A 23,823-nucleotide genomic window follows, 5' to 3' on the forward strand; every position below is an offset into this window, starting at 1 on the left:
ATTTTTTTAACATACGCGAAAGTCTACCCGTCCGAAAACTGGGAACGGCGAAACGTCGCCGTTTAAGATAGGTTGCCGGTAGAAATATCCAGCAACGAGTTGCTTAACTGTCCCTGCGACATTTGGTGGCGCCATCTGTTATCATGTTTTATTTAAAAACTTTGCCATTTTTATAATAGTTAAAAATATAAAAACAGCTTAATTTCAAGGGTAGGAATGTATTTTATAAAATAATTTTAAATGTTAATAACGATTAAAATCATCATTACGTCTGATCCTACTGGAGATAAACACGACACGACCCCTTTATCTCCCCTACCCCTCAATCTGTAACCAAAATTTAATTTCGTCAATGCCTTGCCTCTAATACAGCAACCTCCCTGGAAAACTTCAGAAATTTTCGCCAAAGCAGAGTTTTTAAGATTCAAAGAGGGTAAACAAAATCGTGCTCCCCCACAAGCACAAACAAATACACAAGCATCCATACATCAGGAAAAACCCTCCAATTTTTTGCATTTTTCGACGTTCCAAGGTACCCCGAGTCGAAAAATGTAAAAATCTTGGGTAATTTTTTGACCGATCGTCATACTTTCCCTCTGTTATAGCTGAGAATGTAAAAATTAATAAATATATAAACCCCTTGTAATAATAATGTACAGGCCTAAACGTAAAAGAATCTCTGCTAAGATAAAGATAAGTTAATCCCACGTAATAAATCTAAGGTTAGGTCGGATTTAGTATTACAGTTTAATCCGTCTTTACGATAAAGACGACGACCCGGGCAGTGGCGTAGCGAACATAACTGACACCCCCTCCCCCTCCAGAAACGCATATACTTTGTCTTGGAGACCATTTGGGCGCCCCTCTGCGAGTGGCGCCCGGTGCATGATAGACTCCTTGCACCCCCTCGCTACGCCACTGGACCCGGGTGTTTTTAGGGTCGACGACTTTTTAAAACGTACTAAAATTCGCGACGGAAAGATTAACTTCGTTGGAAATAGTTTTGACGGATGGCGTAGACTTAAGAATATTTACTCGCCGACGGTCGCCGATTGGAACCTATAAAATTTTTAGCATCCGTATCCATTCCGGGCTTCGGCGACAACTTTTTTTGGAGGAAAAAACAAGTCGCCGGTTCGAGGACGAATAAAAAGTTAATTTATCGAATGGAATTATGTCGCCGCTACCTCTACAGGACGAACGGCATTGCTCGACGTTTATTTGGCGTTAATCGAAATGTGTCCGGGGAAACCGATAATTTACAGCCACGGGAATTATTCTGGCCGTTTTTAATATTCTGGTTTATCGTCGCCGGCGCGGTTCGAACCGTCGCTCGACCTTCTAAGTAAGGCTATCTTATCTGCGGATGGGTTTAGTACTCTGTACGCCGGCGATCGGGACACGGGCCCACTGCCGGATAAGGTAATAAAAAAAAAACTCGTTCTGCGAAGGACGAGTTTATATTGTCTCCGTATTCCGAAACCGAAAACAGCCATTAAATGTCGTAAAGGATTTCTCATTCCAATCACGCGCCGTTCTCAGCCGTAAACGGCTCCGTCTCTCCGTTTATACCTTAAGCGGTCGTTTTTCCCACCTTTGAGAAAATGTCGTAGTTTTGGGAATAAACTGTGTAATTTTTAAACCGCTCGGAAATTAATTAGTTAATCCGTTCGTTTCGTTCGGTGTCGGTCGAATTTCCGCTTTTATTCCGGCCCTTCCGTCTTTGCGCGCCTCGGACTCCTTCATTAGGCGGATTCTATTTCTCCACAGTCTAAAGATCCGTTTCGGGTCTACGTAAATCGACCCCGGCAAGTTTTTCAACTTTAAAAATTGTCGATGTTTCAGTTAGAAATCGGCGCTGAATATTTCGAAACGTCGACCTTAAATCTAATTACGGACGTTTCAATGTCGAACGAAATTAATGTTTGATAGTTTAGTCCTGGCTGTTATATATAACAGAGGAAAAGTATGGCAATCGGTCAAAAGATAATCATCCAAGAGCTTTACTTTTTTGGACTCGGGACTTTATAACGTCGAGAAATGGAAAAAAAATTCGGGGGTAATTTCTGTATGTATGGGTGTTTGTGTGTGAGGGGCACGATGATGTTCACCCTCTTTAAAGCTTAACTCTTATGCTTTTTGTCGAAATTTTCTGAAATTAGGCAGGGAAGTTCGTTTATGAGGGGAGGGTTGCTATTAAATTTTGATGATTAAAGGTCGTGAGGGTGGGGAAATAAAGGGGATCGTGTGTATCTCGAGTAGGATTGGACGTAATGACGATTTTACTGGTTATTAGCATTTACAATTTTTTAGAAAAAGTATCCCTACCCTGAAAATTAGGCTTTGCCATTTTATAATACAGGGGTGGCCAGACTTTTTAGAACTTGAGCCATATATTGAAAACAGAATTGGTTGAAGAGCCGCATATACATATATACATATTTTTCCACAGCTAAAGACAAATTTGGTCAGTTTTTATATAGTAAAATAAACAGTACTAACACAATTTTGAAAAAATCACATTTATTAATTAACTTGCATGAAAATAAAAAAAAATCACATTGATACATAAAGCTTTAAAAGATTGCACCACTATTAAAAATAATAACAATAAATCGACTGACTAACGCAAAAAAAAAAAAAAAAAAAAAAAAAAAATACAAAACGAAATCATTTAATATTTAGTCTTTACTAGTTGAAGGATGAATTTGTAAATTGGAAACTGAGTTTGGATAATTTGGTGTGTAATTTGTAACGGCACTTCTGAGCAATTCATTTAAATGGGAATTGGTAAGCTGCGAACGAAATTTCAATTTAATAAATTTCATATTAGAATATAAAGATTCAACTTCATACATTGACCCAAATAATGATAACAGTCGACATGCTGCATTTTTTAAATGACCATAATTATAATTATTTTTTCTATTAATGTTTTTACGTATTATGTTATTTAATAAATATTACATTTATTTTTTAATAAATAATGTATAACGCTACCATATTTTGACTTTTTTATTTCAAACAATATATTATTTATTTTATATTATCCAGGAATCATACATAAAAAATAATAAAAGCAAAATTAAAAATAATAAAAACAAATTTGGTATAAATTTAAGTATCTTGCAGTGAGCCACAAGTATACTAGAAAAGAGCCGCATGTGGCTCAAGAGCCACAGTTTGGCCATCGTGGTTATAATAGTTAAAAATTACAATGTTTTTAAGATAAAATATCGTAACGGATGGCGTCACCAAATGTTGCCGGAAAAGTTAAGCAACTCGTTGGATTTTTTCGAATTAGCATCCGAACTCTACGAACACGGTAAAGTATGTTTCAAGGAAATAAATTAAATATAATTTCTTGCAAACGTTATTTTTACGGAGTCACTTTTTAAAATTTTTATTGTGTTAACCTCATTGGTTTTCGCTAATGTATCGACTGCTAACACATCCAGTATGTGTTAACTATGATTCTTTCTAATGTTTTCTTTTTTAATCAAAATTCACAACGGTCGTTCTTAATGCGAAATAAGGCAAAATTTAAAAATTTCTTAAACAGGTTGGAAACAATTATCCGTTTAATCGACGCTACTTTGGCAAAATTTAATAGTTTGTGGTCGGTTTCCACTCGTCTTTTATTAGCCGCGAATCGACATTCCTCTAGAAGTGTAAAATTTACTCGTAGCCAGAATCAATTAGAGACTTTCCGACGAACCGGCTATCCGTGCCATTAAGTTGATTTTATTCGGAAGTGGAAGGAAACCGATTTCCGCACAAATCGAATTATTTCCGTTCGCGTGACTAATCGATCGAAGAGGACGTACAGTAACACGTCGTTATGGATCCTAATCGTCTTGTGTACGATGAAACCTTCTAATGTGACCACTGAAGGCAGCAGCGCAAGTGGTCGCATTAGCATGTTTCGCTGTAATTCGTCTTTCGTTTGATTTTTAAGAATATTTAAACCGAACAAAAAGTGCTTTTGTACATTTTGATTAAATACAATTATTGTAAATATCGTACGAAATGAAATCATGTACGCAAATGTGATAAATGTTTAATGAAACGTTTAATGAATTTTTGAATACTCATAAGCGTGATTTTTTTCAGAGAAATTGTGTTCTTAATCATTAGACGAATGCAAAATACCAATGAAATGATAATTTTTTTTTTAAAATAAGAAATGTGTAAAGTTATCGAAAGTAAGGTATAAATTACCGATAGTGTTGAGGACGTAACTGAATTAAAGATGTCAATTACGATCGAAGCGCAGTTACGCAGTTAAGTAATTAAAACGCATTATTCCGCGGTTTATTTATTCGCGAATTAATTGTTACGACTAACCGAAAGATTGGTAAAAATAATTTTGTCGATTGGTTTAGCGACCAGACCGACTCGTACCATTTTTCTTCGGAGATTGCTGTTTACCCGGGAGAAACTAAGTGCGATTTTTAAATAATTTATTTCCAGTTCAAACTTTAAAGTGGAACAAACAGTCGTGCTATTTTATACTTGGTGGAAATTACGGATGTACTGTACTTAATATCGTCAGATTTAAGGATAATTCGTACATGAACTGATCGAGACCGAGCGTGCGGGTTTTGGGATTTAAATCCTTATTTGGGAAGAATTAGATCAATACGAAATAATAGGAAAAAGTCTGTATCCACATTGAAAAAAAAAATCGAGCAACAAGCTGCATAACTTTCCCGGCAACTTTAAAGTTGTGTGGCACCATCTTTTACAATATTTTATTTTTAGAAAGTTTTTATATTATTAATTATACAATAGCGAAATATTTTCAGGGTAGAGACGAGCTTTATTTAAAATAATAACAAGATTTTACTCATTAATAGCATTTACAGTATTATTAAGTCCGAGCCCACTTCGGATACGATCATCTCCCATCCCCTCGATCTTTGACTACCAAAATTTATTAGCCTCGATTCCCTAATATGAAACCATCCTGTAAATTTTAGAAATTTTCAACGTGGCACGAGAGTGATAAGTTTCAAAGTGGGTGGACAGAATCGTGCCTCTCACACACTAACATACACACAGGGAAAAAACCCTCGAATGATTTTGCATTTCTCGATGTTTCGATGTCCTCAGAGTCCAAAAATGTAAAAATCTTGGAAGGGATCATTTTTGACCGATCGCCACACTTTCCCTCTGTTATATAGGCCTATAACAGAGAGAAAGTAAAAATAAACGAACTACGTTAAAAAAAAAAATTTAACATAGGTATCGATATATAAGTTTAGAGTAACACGATACACCAGACTTAGGAGGAAACGAATGGATACAAAGAAATATATTTTATATAAGTTTGTTTTTTAATTCTTCCTAAATAGGAAGGATTAAATCCCGAAACCCCTGCGCATACAGCTTCCGTACATCTTAATGCCAATTAATATTCCAGTTATAATCTGATTCGAACCCTTGTAGTAATTTGCATTTATCTGGCCCACTTGTCCGTAATAGAAGAAAATCGAGGTCGGTGGGGTAGTCATTTTATGTTCGTGTTTCGGAAAAAGTATTTCGAGAATTTCTTTTCAATATAGGTTTTGTTTTATTTTTTACTTTCGAGAATCGAGTCTTATAATATATTATCTGTAACACTATTCTGTCTAGAACTGACGTTCGAATGTATTATCTATATATCAGACACGGTCGAGTAGGCTTTGAGGAAATACTGTAGTTTACAGCACGATACGTAATGCTGCGGTTATATCCTGTGACGTTACTAAGATTTTGCTCTGGGGGTGACGTAAAAAGTACAATCAAAACGAAGAAAAACTAAGCGTCCAACCCCTTGCAGCCGTCCCGTATATACTCTCCAGACAAACGTTCTAGAATATTCCCGATATATCCAGAAGGAAACTTCGAGAACAAACTCGATATCCGAACTACGATCTTCTAAAGCAATCAACTCACGTAGTAGGCCCTATAAGTAAGCGATTGATAACTGAGCATTCATTTTTTACTTTCCCGGCTGTTATATATAACAGAGGTGAAAGTATGCCCATCGGTCAAAAAATGACCCCCAAGATTTTTACATTTTTCGACTAGGAACACCTTAAAACGTCGAGAAATGCAAAAAAGTTCGGGTTCTTTATGGTATGTATGTATGTATGTATGTATGTATGTTTGGGTGTGTGTGTATGGGGAGGGTACGATTTTGTTCACTCTCTTTCAAGCTTAGTAACTCCTGTGCTTTTCCTCGAAAATTTCTGAAATTCTGCAGGTAGGTTTGTTTATTAGGGGATCGATGCTATTAAATTTTGGTGATTTTTAAATGTCGAGGGGTTGGGGAGATAAAGGAGGTCTTGGGTATCTCCAGTAGGGTCGGACTTATTGACGATTTTACTAGTTATTAGCATTTGCAATTTTTTCTTATAAAACCCATCCCTACCATCAAAATTAAGCTCTTTGCCATTTATAATAGTTAAAAATATAACGATATTTTATTTTAAAACTTTTAACAGATGGCGCCACCAAATGTTACCTGGAAAGTTAAGCAACTCTGCTGTATTTTTTTTAATAAATGAAAAAATTAATTAATGATTCAATATCAATCAGTTTTAGATTTGTTCCTTAAAATTTTTTTAGTTTAAATTTTATTCCTAAAAACTGGAGAGGGATCCAACACCCACATCACCCCCTTAAGTATGCCACAGGTTGTATCCAGGGCCGGATTATCGAATAGGCAAAGTAGACAAATGTCTAGGGCCCATAATTCGGAGGGGCCCGGCTTCAGTGCAGAAGATTTCTCTGTTTCAAAACGAGTTAAAAATTATTTAAGAAATTAGATAGGACAGAAAAGGCTGTATTTAACAATTCCTACTAAGCTCCGCTCGACTAGCCATTATCTAAAAAAAAAAAAAAGGTCAGCAGCCACCCGTGCGTCAGAAGTAATGTGCGCCACCAGATCTCTCGCACCATCTAGAAATATTCCTAGGGCCGCCTCTCGTGGTAGTACTGATGTATGGTTATGATTTATTTTCTAAATCTAAACTTATACGTCGCGACATCGAATATTCGATGTAGCGTTCAAGTTGCTCGAGTGCGAAGATATTACAATTCAATAGTGTTTTATAAAAGAGTTAAAAAGGGTGACAATACGGTGTGACTTGGGGTGACACCACGATATCCGCACCGGGTGTCACCTATGCTAGCTACGCTAATGTCACATTATATAAGATTTGTTTAGAAGCAACTTATTTAAATGGGGCCCCAATTTAAATTTTGTCTAGGGCCCGCTAGAAGCTTAATCCGGCGCTGGTTGTATCGTTTGTTACATCAAATTTCTGCATCTGTCATTACCGAGCCCTCTTTAAATTTATTATATTTTTAATATTCGATGTTGAAATCCAATCACGAATCCATTCCGGGAAGCGATAGTCAAGGTTGTTTTGAAGTGTGACGACTTCGAAAACATATAACGTAAATACAGTAGAGCATCGATAAGTGGAACGTCGGTAAGTGGAATGGCCGGAAAGTGGAACGATTTTCAGTCGGACTGTGTCGTGCTGAATCGAATGTTTTTGATATTAAATTTACTTCTAACGTATAATTTTCATGTTTTTTATATTCTTTAATATATTTATTTTGTTTGTACAAAATGCAGAAATAATTTTTAACGATACGATAGCCTCGATGATTATTATAAAAATTTTTCGTTAGGCTTAAAATCGATGAAAATTCAACACGAAGCGACACGCAACGGAGAAAAATTCAACAGGAAGCGATACGCAACGGAGAAAAATTTGAACATCGGACAGGTTAATGTATTTTTTGTACAAAGTCGGAAACTGGAACAAATCATTAACTGGAAGGACCCCAGTCCCCAATTGGTTCCACTTATCGACGCTCTACTGTAATACTTTTTTTTTGTTTCAGTAGTTTAAGGTCGAAAATACAAGAATTTCATCAATTCCACGACGAGAGTATAGAGATTTGGAAATTTAATTTAATCCGCCTTCATACAATTAATTAATTGCATTAATTTTGTTTTAGAAAAATTTTCGGATCTCTATATTAATTTTTGGGCTGCAACTTGAAAAAATTGTAGACCTATAAATTCTCACTGTTGTCTGTCGATCGTTAATCTCGAGAACGGAATTAGATAGATGAAAGTCGAAAACAGATATAGAAATATTAGGGGCAGGAAACCCCGATTAACTATATATGAACTTCCGCTGCAAACCTGTAGTCAAGTTATTTAGATTCAAACATTTTCTCTCGAAAGTAGATGACCGGCACGACTGTTTTGCTAAAGGAAAAGTATGATATACAGGGGCAAGGCACTGCTCATCTGAGATGGAGAGCATATATTTTAAAGTAAATTAAAAATTGCAGCCTGGCATTGTGACGGTATCACAATAAATAAATGCTCGTTTGCATTCAAATAGTGATAGGTAATAGCGTTAATCAAATTCGAATGACGACGTAAGCCTGCCTTGATCTAGATTTCTCTGCGAGTTTTTCACGGCATATATAAAATCAACTGTTTAAGAATCTGGTTTTTTTGTTCGACAGTTGCGTTTTCCTTCGTGTTTTTATTGTTTTCTTGTTCTGTTTACTAATTAGGTAGACAAATTTAATTATTAGCACCGTGATTCCAAATTAAAAAAAAGCTGTTTAACATAAGAAATTTGAGTAAAATTTTTGCTAAATCGTTCCACGATTGTACCAGTATTTTAATCTAACTCAAGTAAATAGTTTTTATCACCTTTTTCAAAATACTGAAAAATCAACAGCTAATCGCTCTGTAGTATCGCATTTCTAATAAAATTTTTAACAATTTTCGAAACGAAGCAATTTTGTATGCTAAAAATACCTGTTCAAAATGGAAACCTGCGAAATCGGGAATTTCGTGCGATTCCGGTTTACATAGGTTTATTGTTATTTGTTTAAAAAAATTTCAGCAACGAGTTGCTTAATTTCCCAGCAACATTTTAAAACTGTGTGTGGCGATATCTGTTATATCTTATTTTAAAAACTTTTCATGTTTTTAACTATTATAAAAAAAAGGGCAAAAATATTAATTTTGAGGGTAGGGATGGGTTTTATAAAAAATTTGTAAATGTAAATAACCAGTAAAATCGTCATTGACCCAGATCCTACTGGAGTTACACTCGACCCCCTTTATCTCCACCCCATCGACCTTTAATCACCAAAATTTAATCCCATCAATTCCCTAATAAGCAAACCTTCCAGCAAAATTTCAGAAATTTGAAAATTTAAGCTTTTTGCCATTTTATAAGCTTTTTAAAATAAAATCCTATTTTATTTTAAAAACTTAACAGATGGCGCCATCAAATGTTGCCGGAGAAATTAAGCAACTCGTTGCTGGATTTTTTTTACGTCCTTCTATTTTATATAGAATAATGACGATGCTCTTCAAACTCAAGTCATATTTAAGATTTACCTGAATATAATAGTATGGATGTGTAAATTGTTCGTGTAAATTTTGTTTTTAGACTCGATGCGTTATTTCCATATTTTGTTAACTTTTTCTCGCTATTTTCTCTTTTAAATACGTAATTTTGGAATTGCAAATAAATTATAAGAGTACATAGTGTCCTATTTATATGTCGATACTTCCAGTGGACAATGCATTTTGTTATAAGGCTTCCTATTAGTATCGATTATGAAAATAAAGGAATCGTTCACATATTACATTGTGCTATGAAAGAGAATGAGAGACTAGGAAACTTTCGCATACTTTCCACAAGGAAATGTGTGAGTTTCCTATTCTTAACCTCCTTCCTCATATACTGTAATAAAAAATTTTTATTAAGTAGGTACAGTAATTTCTCTATATTCGCGAAGTCGTACGATTAATTTCGAGTTAGTACTAAAAATTTGGTGGTTGCTCGCTCGCTGCTTTCATTCGGAGCGATAGTGGATACGCTGGTCTGCAGTCTCACGATGAGCTTCGTCCACGTAGGACTGATCCTGACCTTTGCGTGTTGAGTGTCTTGCCACTCTTGCGAATACTCTGGTGCAGGCCTCATTCTTTGGCATCGAAATTTTATTATGTAGTTATTTTCAGAAATGTGGATTTATAACATCTTTCTGTTAATTGTAAATGGCTAGGTGATTTGTTTAGTCAGACTTATGTAGAAAAAATTTCGAGGCTATTTGGGCGAGAGTACAGTTGTTCGCCGAATTTCACACTTTCTCGGAAAGTGTTAATTAACACGTAATCGGCGAATAGGGAGACTGGATTGTGTATGAAACATTAAGATTAGGGCAATGTTCCCTCTAAGCTGCGCGGCGGCGCGCTGCTCAAATTGTTGCCGCGCACGATAATTTGTGCCACGCAGGCGAGCATGCACACTGATTTGTATTGTTGTTTACTTATTTTTCACTGCCTGCAACATGATTATTGCTACGTATATTTCGATTAAATACATTAAATTATTGACAAAAGATAATATTTTGTATAAAAGTAAGTTTTAAAATGAATTTTAATCTCTACTTTATAATTAATTATTTTAATTTTTGTACGAAAAAATAAGATTTTATATATATATATGCTCAAAAATTTTTTGCTTAGAATCTGTTCAGCAAAATTTTTTTTGCTCAGAGAAGTACATGTTCCGCTCATCTATATAAAAAAACAAAAAAAAAAAAAAAATAGAGAGAACATTGGATTAGGGTATATAATTATTTTTTCTCGAGTGTTTTTGAAATTATAAAATTCTAATTGAAAATTAGAGTTAGTATTATTTTAATTTCTTCACTTCCCAAAGTTTTATAAATTTTGGCCTTAGTATTCTTCGTAATATTCTACGGATCTACGAAGAACATGAGATTGAAGAACGTTCCAGCATCCGACTTTTGGTCTCGATCGAGAATTACGGATCGTTTCACACATCTTGGCCGGATAATCTCGGATACTCTGTTGGGGGTTCTGGAAGTTTTATACGGGTCGAGAGTCCGTGTTTGGTAATGCGCTGTGACCACGTCGAAGATTCGTCAAACAACCCGTTTCCTTCCAGGGATGGAGAGTCTGCGGAAAAATATACGATTTCCGATTCCCATGAAACGATACGACTCCTAACTCCGACTCTCCATCCCTGTTCCCTTCAAGTAAATAAGATCCTTGCTACTGAGCATCTTCACAGCCCGGTCGAGATTCGTGGAACGAACTATTTAATACGAAAGAGTTCGTAGTTCAGAAATTAATCGAAAAGAAAATATAATTTGATAATTGTTAATGTTTAAATTAACAACTTACGTTTATTTATAAATGTATCAAGAACGGTACTTTTGAAAAGATCAGATCCGTGCGTGGAATCCGCGTTTAACCACTGATAAGTAAGCGTAGGATTTTCAGGGCCGTGGAGATCTTGTACCGGGCCCGAGGGTAGAAGTAGTCCTTTTAACTGAATGCTTTCATTTGTCAATAAAACAACGTTGTTCTCGTAATAAAAAGAAGGCCTAAAGATTTTATTTTGTTAGTGAAAATAACATTCATTTTGCAGAAGTAGGATCCACTCCGAGCCAGGGAAAAATCCCTAGCTTCTCTCTCTCTGGACAGTCTCGAGTATTTCGAATGGGGATTAATCGTAAATACGGACAACGAAAATAAACGTAAATAATCCATAGTTTCATCTGGAACTTTCGTCTTTCGTGTACGTAATATTTAGATTATAGCTTTATGTATCGAATGCGGAGAGCCATCGCGATCTTTCCAGAAGAGAATTTTTTGGAGTTTCGATCCTCTTTTTTTACTTTCCCGACTCTGTTATATATAACGGAGGGAAAGTATGACGATCGGTCAAAAAATGATCCCCAACATTTTTATATCTTTGAACTCCGGAGCAGTGGCGTAGCTAGGGGATGCGGTCCGCACCGGGCCCCTGGAAAGCGATAGGCCCATGGGGGCCCCAAAATCACAAGAACAAAGACCCGAAAAATATTTTCGGGGGTCCACAAATCTGGTTCTGCACCGGGCCCGGAGAACCGTAGCTACGCCACTGCTCCGGAGCCTTGTAACGTCGAGAAATGCAAAAAAAAGTTCGGCGTTTTTTTCTGTATGTGTGTGTGTGGGGGGCACGATTTTGAAGCTTAATAACTCCCGTGCTTATTGTCAAAAATTTCTGAATTTTCAGGGAGGTTTACGTATTAGGGGGTCGATGCTATTACATTTTGGTGGTTAAAGGTTGACGGGGTGGTGGGTCGTATGTTATATCTCGAGTAGAGTCGGACTAAACGACGATTTTCCTAGTTATTAACATTTACAATTTTTTTTTTTATAAAATTCATCCCTACCATCAAAATTTAATTTTTGCCATTTTTATAATAATTAAAAAAATGTAAAATTTTTAATAATAAAATATCATAACAGAAGGCGCCACACATGCAGTTTTAAATGTTGCTGGGAAAGTTTCTTGCACCCGGGCCCCTTTATCGAGAAGGCCGGCCCTGCGTGAACAAGAACAAGAATAATCAACTCCTTGCTGGATTTTCTTCCGTAGCGATCGATAGACTCAATAACCTAACACAAAGACTTTTCGATTCAAGTCTCACTCGAGTAGGAAATTTGTAGAGCTCTAATGGTTGAACGATTTTAGAATCTGATGGAAAACGGTCTCGCTCCATTTCAGTTTAGTCCACCTACATTCTCACTACGCATGATTAAATCGGTTATATTCGGACGCCTTTTACGCATCGTTTCTTTCTTACCTCATTACAATAAGTAGCTCGAAGGTATTCTTGTAATACTTCTCAACGGCGCACTTGTGTTACTAATTACACGCGATATATGACTTTTTAAGATAAACACCTCGGTGTGAACGGTTGACAACAATTTTTCGTTTCGAATTCGTCGACGAATGAAAGTATTTTCGTATAAAAACTATTTGTAAAATTTAACAGTGGTTGTTTTACAAGTTAAAAAGGTTAATTAAAAAAAAAGAAAGGAAAAACAACGAAGTTAAATTCTTTTTAAAACTTCTCAAAATAAACAACAAGAAATTAGTCTTTTCTGTAATTACCGATTTTCGAGGAGAATTATTTAAAACTAAATATTTACGTAAATTACAACTTTTTTCTAAAAGGAACCAGCTTTATTAATTTAATATCATCTCCAAAATGAATTTTGTCCTGACTATAACCTCTGGTGGATGTAACATCGTAATCCATAGTATTGTTTGCATTGTAAACATCATGATTTTGATGACAGACTATCTTGCGCTAAGATATATTTATACCCCTAATTATCTTATCTCCTCAAAAATTGGTAATGATAGAGAATAATAATTTATTGTTGTTTATTTTGACTTTTTTGAAATGAACCTTTTTAACTTGTAAAGTATTTTCAATTTAGATCCAAATAAAAAGTTATTTGTTACACTTTATACCTATTATTAACAGATCTACTTAAATCTTAAACAAAGAATATTGTGTTTTAGTAATATATAATGGATCAATACAGGCTGACGTTGTGAGTACTCTTAGGAAAATCGGTAAATAAATTTTTTGAGCACTCTCAATATACTCCCCAATGATAGTGTATGTTATATTGTCAATCTTTATTGTTTTATTTTTATTAAAACTGTGGAAATTGTAAACAAGAAAATAGGAATTTTAAAATTTGCTGTTCTTTCAACTTTTTTTGCTTTTTTCCCCTGCTTTTGAATTTCGGACCCGTATTTAGAATCGAGAAAGTTTGGCACCACTTGCAAATCCAGACGTAGGGTTTGCAATAAAGTTAATTTTGACAAAAAGTAAAAAATAAAAAATAACAAATTTCATTATGTAAATATTACAATGATAAATATTAGTGTTATAAAAAATTTACTCTGGGCTGGGTTGCAAGAAATTTCATTAGATCAATGGTGTACGGCAATGTGACATATATGCGATCTGCCAAGGGAGAGCTGGCTTCCCAGAGAATTTTTATGGGAAACTGACTCCTATTTAAGTGTTAGAGGTAAGAAAACCTGGAAGACTCCATACAACTAGCTTGTTAGTGAGGTGCAAGAAGAAATGGAGTTCTCTTATTATTATTATTGGAGTTATCTTAGTATCTTTAAATGGGGCCTCACAAAATTTAAGTTTGATCTTGTCAAACTGCATATATACCCGTACTATTCTATTCGTCTAGGTCCTGTATTGTATTTCTTAAGAGGCATCATAAAACATTAATTTGTAATACATAATTTAATATGTCATTAGTAATGAAGAAATTATGAACTGGTATTTTTAATTTATAAGACATTTAGCTAGAGAAAAATTTATATTAAATATCATGTAGCTTATATCTTGCAATTTATGTAATAAACTGATATTGGTGATAGAATATTTATAGAAAATAGTATCAGATAATAAGTATAAATGAAGAAGTGTGTCTTAGAAGATATTTTTCATTTTTTTATGTATCATATGAATTTGATTTTCCCTGTCACATGGTATTGATTCATTTAGTATACTACATTATGCAATTCATTACGGCAAATATGTGGTACAAACTTATAACCAGTTTACCTGGGTTTGCATTATTTTAATAATTTTTAAGTTACCAAATATTAAAAAAATAAAGTGCATATTATTACTAATGATGAAATTAATGTATAAAATTATGCTAACAATTAATTTTAATTTATTCTGGCTTCAACCAATGATTTGTAATCTATGTGCAGTTTGACTGACTAAATAATAGCAAAACATAACAACAAAAAAATATTTAGCAGATTTCATCTGGTGATTTCTCTATCCATAGCCACCATATTAAATACTCAACTCTCGATTCTTTTGCAAATAGATAAAACTAAAAAGTTGTAGAAATGTATCACTCATAAAACCAACACCAGCAAATAACAAGAAAAAAGAAAAATTTACGGATGTTTTCGTCTATGTGAAATAGACAAAAAGATTTGTAAAATTTCCTGATTGAGTACATGTAACTTTTGTTATCATTCTGTAACATCAGATTTATCTTTCTGGAATGAATAATTTTTAATAGATCTTTTTATTTTGCTAAAAGTCAAAAGCTTTATTTTCAGTTTTTTTCTTGTAAATAATAAATGCATTTATTTAATTAGTTTTTTAAATCTATAACAATGTTTATTCTTTTTTCAGATTAGCACTAGAAAGATGCAATGTGAATTATAGATGTAATTTAAATAATTGTGATAATGATGAGAATAATAATAATGCAGATGCAAACAACAATGCTGGTATGTTTTCAAATTTACTAGTTTTTAATAATTAATTAATTATATTTATAATATCACAAATTAATTTTTAAAATTTTTCAACAAATAGATATTCTGTGTTTCCTTCATTTCATGACTTTTTTTTAATCCATTTTTACTTGTCTGAAATAGAGGTGCATCTTAGAATTAGACCAATGTGCAGAATTTTTAAAAGGGTGAGGTTTAAAAAAAATTTTCTTTAGTGTAAAAATTAATAAACTTTGTGTTATATAGGTATATAGAGTAACAATACAGTAGACTAAAGAGTAATGGAACAAGTACAAACAATTACAATATATTATATATAATTTATATCTATTATTTAGTGTTTTAATTCTTTCCAAATTGGAGAAGTTAACCTGCCAAAAACCCCAATATTCACTGTCTTGTTGAGGTAGTGTGTTAGCAAAGCCTGTTCTATATGGCTTACAGAATTGTGTTAGTTCTCGAAATTTGTTTGATCAATTTTGATTAAACTTTGCCATTTTCCATTAATTGTGATGAGGCATCCACAACTGTAATAAAAAAGGAGAGTTTATGACTTTGTTTTTGAGATATAAGGTCGTTTCATGAGTGCACACAATAAAGCGATATCACATGAATTGAGTAATGTTGTCTTGAGATGTTTCACGGTCACTAGCACATCTTTTATGGGCTTCACTATAGAATAGAGTTTGTTCTCAAAATTTTCCATTAATTGCAGTGAGGAATCCAAAAACGTAATGAGGATCCATTTAAATGTAAAAATATAGGAGTCCCCAATTTTGTCACTTTAACCCCTCTAATTAAAAACAATGTCCATGCTCTCTGATGCAACTGAGCAAGCCTAACAGAATTTAGGCCTAGGGGTCAAAAATAAAAGCAGCATTGTGTGCACCTAACAGAAAATACTTGTGAAAAGAGGTGATCCAAGAGTGATTGCTTTGTTCTTTGGATCGCCTCACCATGTCAGCAAGTGCAAGGCATGTTTCTCCATACCTGGCCAATGCAAGGTGTAGTGACTTAGATATATCGAAATATATCTGGTCTATTTGCAGGGTAGTGAATTGAGGACTTTTACAAAACAAAAGAAACATATTGATAGAACCAAATTTAATATTAATAAAAACATGACAAATCAGCTTAATTCTCAAATAATGTTCTTATCGGTTATACAGTTATCTTGATCTTATCTACTAATTACATAGGTAATTCTAAGTCAATTATTAATACTACTACTACTATGCAATTATTCCTAATATATATACAATTATTTACAAGTTGGTATACCAGGTTGTTGCATCTTCTTAGAACAATCACTTAGCTGAATTAGATACTCTTTTGTTAATCAACACGTGGTCATCACTTGGTTTAACGAACAATAAAATAAAAAGCAGAATCAATGAAATAAATGTCTGAATGAGTAAACCTGGTTCTTAAGTACGTTCTTACAAAAATTACTCGTCAGTATGGATGAAAATACCTATTCGATGGATTTGGATTGCCCTTTGCACACAGCATAATAATATCCTATCACTTCTGTCGTATCACCACAATGATCTTCTCTCACCTTTCAGTCCAGGTGGGGGCTCGAAAGTCCAGTCCAGTCTGAAGACGAACCCAAAGAAAAAAAAGGAGTTCAGCCATGTGGGACATGCATTTTTATAACTCCCGCCATCCGGGAACTTGTTTCTCTCACATGACCTTCTCTTAACCAGTCCACAGCCACGACTGCTGAGTCCCCAAAAAGGTGATATGGAACGTAGGACATTACGTTACGCATAACAATAAAACCCGATACAATATTCTTTAATCAACGGAAAGCAATTACATAATTTTACAAAATTAATACAATTAAAACAACCATAGTAGCGGAGCACTACAAAGGATTGTCTTTCTGTACCTGGGAGACAAGATCCTTGCATTATCCATGTCCAGCAGGTACAGTACAAGAATCGCCTCTGCTGTGACTGGCAGGTGCAGAGATCACTTCTTTCATTCTGGCTCTGCCTCAATTTTATTGTGATACAAGGACATTGTACAATGACCTAGTTTTGAATCAATGGCATCATACATTATTCAAAACAGCAATCAGGAATCATCACAAATAAACTGTGTTGTTCATTATATGTAAATAAAAAAGTTTTTAGACTGTTGCTGACTTGATCTTTTCTGCATTTGTATGTCAATTACATAAGACAAATAGTTTTAAAGTTTTAAGTGATGTTAAATGCATATATGATGCATAGAGAAAACTCTGAAGGCTGTAATTTGCAGAAAGCTTTTAATGTATTTAAATAGACCTGGAAATAAAAGTTGAAAGGATGAAAATGAATTCCTTGCCGGCCACTATACATGAGAATTATCCAGTAATGATTGGTACTTATGGTTATATCTATAGGCAAAAATTGGAGTGCAGAAATTTGTGGAAATATATCTTGAACGTTATTCCATGTTTCATGAAGAGATGATGCTAATCTGCCACATTTATGCTTTGTACAGGGAGTATAGTGTCAGTATGTTGAGTGAACTTGTGGATGGTGGAGGGCAATTACCATGGTCAAACATGAACCACTTGGTATGTGAATAGTTTCAAATATGAAAATGAAAGTGTGTGCAAGAAAGTTTGGGTATTCCTCTTCTACTGAGAAAGTAAATTGTTGTTGGCACATGAAAACTCCATAAGCGTTAAGAATCAATTTTACAGGAACAATAAAAGACAATTACTATTCATATAATAGTGTAAGATTTTCTCGTGTGAAGGTTCATTATAAGTTGTAATCATGTAGTAAATTACTGACTAAACAACAGAGAAAAAGATTGTCATTTATGAGGTTTCATCAACAATGACTGCCTAACTAATATGAGCTTAATCACAAGTAACAGTACAGCCAATTTTATTGGTCAAATGCTTCCAAGATTTTTATAGAGCATGAATACTCCAAGGGCTTGCACAACTGATATAAAACTTGTTTGACCTGTAGTGGTGCTTACAAGGTTTTCATGTGTCAATGAAAAAATGGTAACAGTATTTTGCAACACAGTGGGCATTCTGTTAATTGAGTGGCTTCCAGAATAACAGTGAACAGTGGCATTTATTGAGTTCTTGTCTAGTCATGTATTCAATTTATGAGCAGAAACAGGACAAGCTGATAAAATGTGATTTTCTAAAGTTTGTCCTGATTCTGAATGGTGGTGTAATAAGAAGTGGAAAAGAAAAGCCGTCATAGAGCTCATAAATTAAGTGACATTTATTGCAGAATACTGGAGACAACATCCTGCAATAAATGAGAATTTGTATTAATGAATCTAACAGACCATTTCTCTTGTCAAGTGTTGACAAGAGAAGTGGGGGTGAGGAGTACTCATTCTGAACAATAATACAACAATAAACAACAGAAAAATTGCCATCATAGGTTTACTGACCTACCACATATTCCCCAGATTTGGTGTCATTGGACTATGCTTTTTTTCGGTAAGATGAGACGTACTACGAGAAAAGAAATTTCATACCATTGATGACTTGCAAAGAGATGTCCAAGATATGGGTGGTATAAGGTATACTTAGACTTATCTGAGCCATACAAAAAATACAGTGTTGACATCAGAAGGGAATAAGTTATGTTGAGAAATTCATGGCATTGTTTGTCAGTGACATAGCAAACATAACTAGCACCTGGGGCACGACACTTTATTAGTGCCCCCCAGAAACACATAGTAATATAATATATAGAATTTACTCATAATAAGAATATAATACAAGTAATAATAGAATGTAGTACCTACTTTAAAATATCTATAATATATTATGAATAGTTACTATTACCTTCATGCCACCCCCTCACTACGCTACTGTAGTTTGTCACCATTCATTTCATGGGGTCCAGTACAACTCTTTTTAATTATTATCTTTGTCTCCATATTTTTGAAACTAGAATTTCTATAAACAATGAGGAATATATAAATAATATACGTATTACAGTTAATAGTAGTTTTTTAAACTGTAATATATATTTGAAATAATAATAAAGACTTACACAAAAATATAAATTTTTAAAGTCTTTTCTTTTCCTGTTTCACAGACCAATTTAAAAGTAACAGTTAATTTGCTTGAAGAAATAAAAAATCTTCTTAAGACATCATAAATAGATTATTAAAAATTGTCACAAAGTTAAAATATGATCAAAATGCTGACCTTTTATTAGAGGCTACAGTGCCTTCACAGTAAAACAATGATTAAAAATTCACAATATCTACCATGTCTTGTAGCATTTTTAACTGCTTCTAGCCCTCTGGTAGTCCTACTTGATAATCACAAAGTTACTTTGCATAAAGTCATACATAAAGACAGCATATCCCAGGAGTTTTCTTCATTTGAAATAATAATAGAGACTTACATAAAAATATAAATTTTTAAATTCTTTTCTTTTCCTGTTTCACAGACCAATTTAGAACTTTGTGATAATTTTTAAAAACCTATTTTTGATGTTTTAAAAAGATCTCTTATTTTTTCAAGTGAATTAATTGTTACTTCTAAATTGGTCTGTGAAACAGGAAAAGAAAAGCCTTTAAAAATTTATATTTTTATGTAAGAGTCTATTATTATTTCAAATGAAGAAAACTCCTGGGATATGCCATCTTTATGTATGACTTTATGCAATGTAATATATATGTATAATAATAATAATAATAATAATAATAATAACAACAACAACTCTCCCATGGTCACCATATTCTTTTGGAGTTATACATTGGACTCACACTGATCTTGAGCAACTCCAAAGGAAAACAAGAACAACACTTACTAAGCATAAACAACATCATCCTAAATCCGCCACAGAAAGATTAACCCTTCCACGTAAAGATGGCGGACGTGGCCTGATTGACATAGTTAACCTTCACTACAAACAAATACAGTCACTGCGAGAGTTTTTCTACAAAAAACAAGAAACATCACAATTACATAAAGCAGTAACTCTAGCAGACTCGAATAACACACCATTAAACTTACACTCTCATAATATGGACACAACACAACATATAAAAAGCATAGACACCATTAAGCAATCGTGGGCTCGAAAGGCACTCCATGGCAGGCATCCTTACGATCTGGCCCAGGATTTTGTTGACAAAACTGCGTCAAACAGCTGGTTAGCTCGGGGATGCCTCTTTGGGGAGACGGAAGGATTCATGATTGCCATACAGGATCAGGTCATAAATACTAAAAACTACAGAAAACACATACTCAAAGATGCAACACTCACAAATGACACATGCAGAAAATGTCACATCATGCCAGAAACTATACAACACATCACCTCTGGTTGCAAGCTCTTGGCACAGACAGATTATTTACACAGACATAATCAAGTAGCAAATATAATACACCAAGAGCTTGCAAAGAAACACAAATTAGTAGACATCCACGAACCATACTACAAATACATTCCACAGACAGTATTGGAAAACAACACGCACAAAATGTACTACGACAGAGCCATAATCACAGATAAAACAATTTACCACAACAGACCAGACATCACACTCATTGACAAACACAATAAAATCACATACATTATAGACATATCCATTCCAAACACTCACAATATACAAAACGCATGCACTGAAAAAATTAGCAAGTACACAGAACTCGCCCAGGAAATAAGGCATCTGTGGAGGATGGATAGGGTGCTTATTGTACCTGTTGTTCTCTCCTCTACAGGTGTCATACCACACACACTACACAAAAGCCTGGGCACATTAGAATTGAATAGAAACACATACATCACACTACAGAAGGCCACTATATTGAATACATGTCATATTGTGAGAAAATTCCTGAATACAGACACACACACTGATACACTTCTTTAATTTCTGTTTTGGTTACTATGCCTTGACTTTGGTCCGGCATAGTACACAGCCACCGGTGTTAACCGAGTATATCTCACTTAACCCAACATAATAATAATAATAATAACTCTCCCATGGTCACCACCTGGTCGTGGTGGGAGAGCCCAGTAATTTTACTGATCCATAGGGCAATGCAGGCTGGAGCATAAGCTCCTGGTAGGGACACCCATGCCAGTAAGGTCTATGGGGAGAAATGAAGCTAAGAGTGACCACACCCACATTCTGTGGAGATATTTATTATGGTGATAACTAGATCAAAGTGTGATACCGGCTCGGACGTCGCCCGGGTTAACAAGGTCCGCGTTCGTGAGTTAGGCAGAGGCTCACGTTCGAAAAATAGGCCACAGTCTCCCCTGGTTACCGGTGGCGAAAGCAGCACCGGCCCAAGCATGGCTACTGCAATGCCCTCAACAGATGTGAGGAACCAACCCAGCCTTGGTGTTTCTGTGGCAATGCATCCACAGACCACAAAGGCTGGAAAACCACGCCAACGGATGAAATGGACAGTAGAAATGAACGAGTTTATCATCCGTACTTACTACACAATCACAAAACTTGAAACAAACATGACAGCATACAGACAACAACTACACCATAAATTCACACAACAATATCCTCACCTCACTGTCACGGAACAAAGGGTTGTTGATCAAAAAAGAACAATTATACACAACAACCTTATTGCACAAACAACACTTGAACTTATCAAACAACAGGTTGCTGATCAAATACATCAACAGACAGAAACATCTAACATTAATGAAGATCATGTAACCTGTCAGGATAATCCAGCAACAAGCATTGATAATAACACACATACAACAATTACCACTAATGATACTACAGACACTTCCTCATCCATCACTGATAACATAGACTTGGATTTAGTTAATACGCTCTCACTTATATTTCAGGAAACACTCACTAAATATACAGGTACAGATCCCACACAACGACCACGAATACCAAAAATCAACACGTCAAAGGAAGTAGGAAAAACACTAAATTATGTAAACACTCACTTACTACCACACTACATTCATTCAATTTCTACACTCGCAGACATTCATACATTAGTTTATGCTGGGGCAGTCACAGTAGTGACACACCATGGACTGAAAGTACAATCACAGACAAATACACAGAAAACACAATTCTATCACAAGCCTGCCTGGCAGAGAAGAATAGAAACACAAATAAATGACATTAGACAGCAATTAGGCAGGCTAACACAATACACTAAAAACAACATAACACCCAAATTAAGGAAACAGCTCAAAAACATTTTCAAGAAAATAAAAACACGCACAAAACATGAACATCACAACACACACATTACAGAATACATTGATACACTAAAACAAAAACTTGCTGCCAAAGCACGTAGACTCAATCGATACAAAACATGTACACTACGAAAACAACAAAATAAATTATTTACAAACAATGAAAAACTCTTTTACAGACAAATTAATAACAAAGCAAACACTGATACACAGCACAGTGGCACACCAACAGAAGAAGAACTCACAACATATTGGTCTTCTCTTTGGTCCAGTGCTGTCATGCACAATGCTGATGCAGGCTGGATCGAGGAGGAGAACAGAAACTTGCACAACATACCAACTATGCCCTGTGTTGAAATAAACATACATGATTTCCAATACACTGTTAACAGAACACACAACTGGAAGACACCTGGTGTAGACAACATTCACAATTTCTGGTACAAAAAGTTTACATCACTGCACCAGGAACTAGCTAAACACCTAACACACATCATCATCAATCCACAAGACATGCCAAATTTTCTTACTCAGGGCATCACCTACATGAAACCTAAAAACAACAATACCACAGACCCCACACAATACAGACCAATTACATGTCTTCCAACACTCTACAAATTATTGACATCCTGTATTGCAAACAAAATATACAAACATGTTGAAGAACACGACATTCTAACAGAACAACAAAAAGGTTGTCGTAGAAACCACAGGGGATGCAAAGAACAGTTACTCATAGATTCAGTCATTCTACGGCAAGCACACAGACAACACAGAAACATACACATGGCATATATAGACTACAGAAAAGCATTCGACAGTGTTCCACACAGTTGGCTGCTACATATCCTACACATGTACAAAATACATCCATCACTCATTGCATTCTTTCAAAACACTATGCAGCACTGGAGAACAACACTACATCTCAGGGTTAATAACACTTCCATACAAACAAACCAAATTTTTATTAGGCGAGGAATTTTTCAAGGAGATTCCTTGAGTCCTCTCTGGTTCTGCTTAGCCCTGAACCCATTATCCAACATGTTAAACAACACGCAATATGGTTACAATATTAGACACAAAAAAACAACACAGTTTACACTGTCACATCTCATGTACATGGATGACATAAAACTTTATGCATCCACACAAAAACAACTTCATCAACTCCTACAAATCACACATTCATACACCAAGGACATACAAATGGAATTTGGCCTAGATAAATGCAAAACAGTTCACATAGAAAAAGGAATCCTGAAGAAAGAAGATTTTGCACTTGGAAATGGAGACATTATTGAATCCATGGAAGAAGGCGAGTTCTACAAGTATTTAGGATTCCAACAGGCCAAACTAACAGAACATACACAAATAAAGCAAAGATTAATTAAAGAATACCAAAGTAGGTTAAATGCTATTCT

General features: G+C 34.7%; 1 protein-coding gene across 1 annotated transcript in view; it reads left to right on the forward strand.

The window, feature by feature from the left end:
- The window catches only part of LOC136985994 (F-box only protein 25), an 81,015-nt gene that overhangs the window by 23,474 nt on the left and 33,718 nt on the right, over positions 1–23,823 (forward strand). The window contains exon 2 of the mRNA XM_067283428.1: positions 15,103–15,200. Coding sequence (XP_067139529.1) covers positions 15,103–15,200 — 98 coding nt within the window. The remainder of the gene's footprint in view (positions 1–15,102; positions 15,201–23,823) is intronic.

Source organism: Centruroides vittatus, unplaced genomic scaffold, assembly GCF_030686945.1.
Source record: "Centruroides vittatus isolate TY-2023 unplaced genomic scaffold, ASM3068694v2 contig_986, whole genome shotgun sequence".
Classification (NCBI taxonomy): domain Eukaryota; kingdom Metazoa; phylum Arthropoda; class Arachnida; order Scorpiones; family Buthidae; genus Centruroides; species Centruroides vittatus.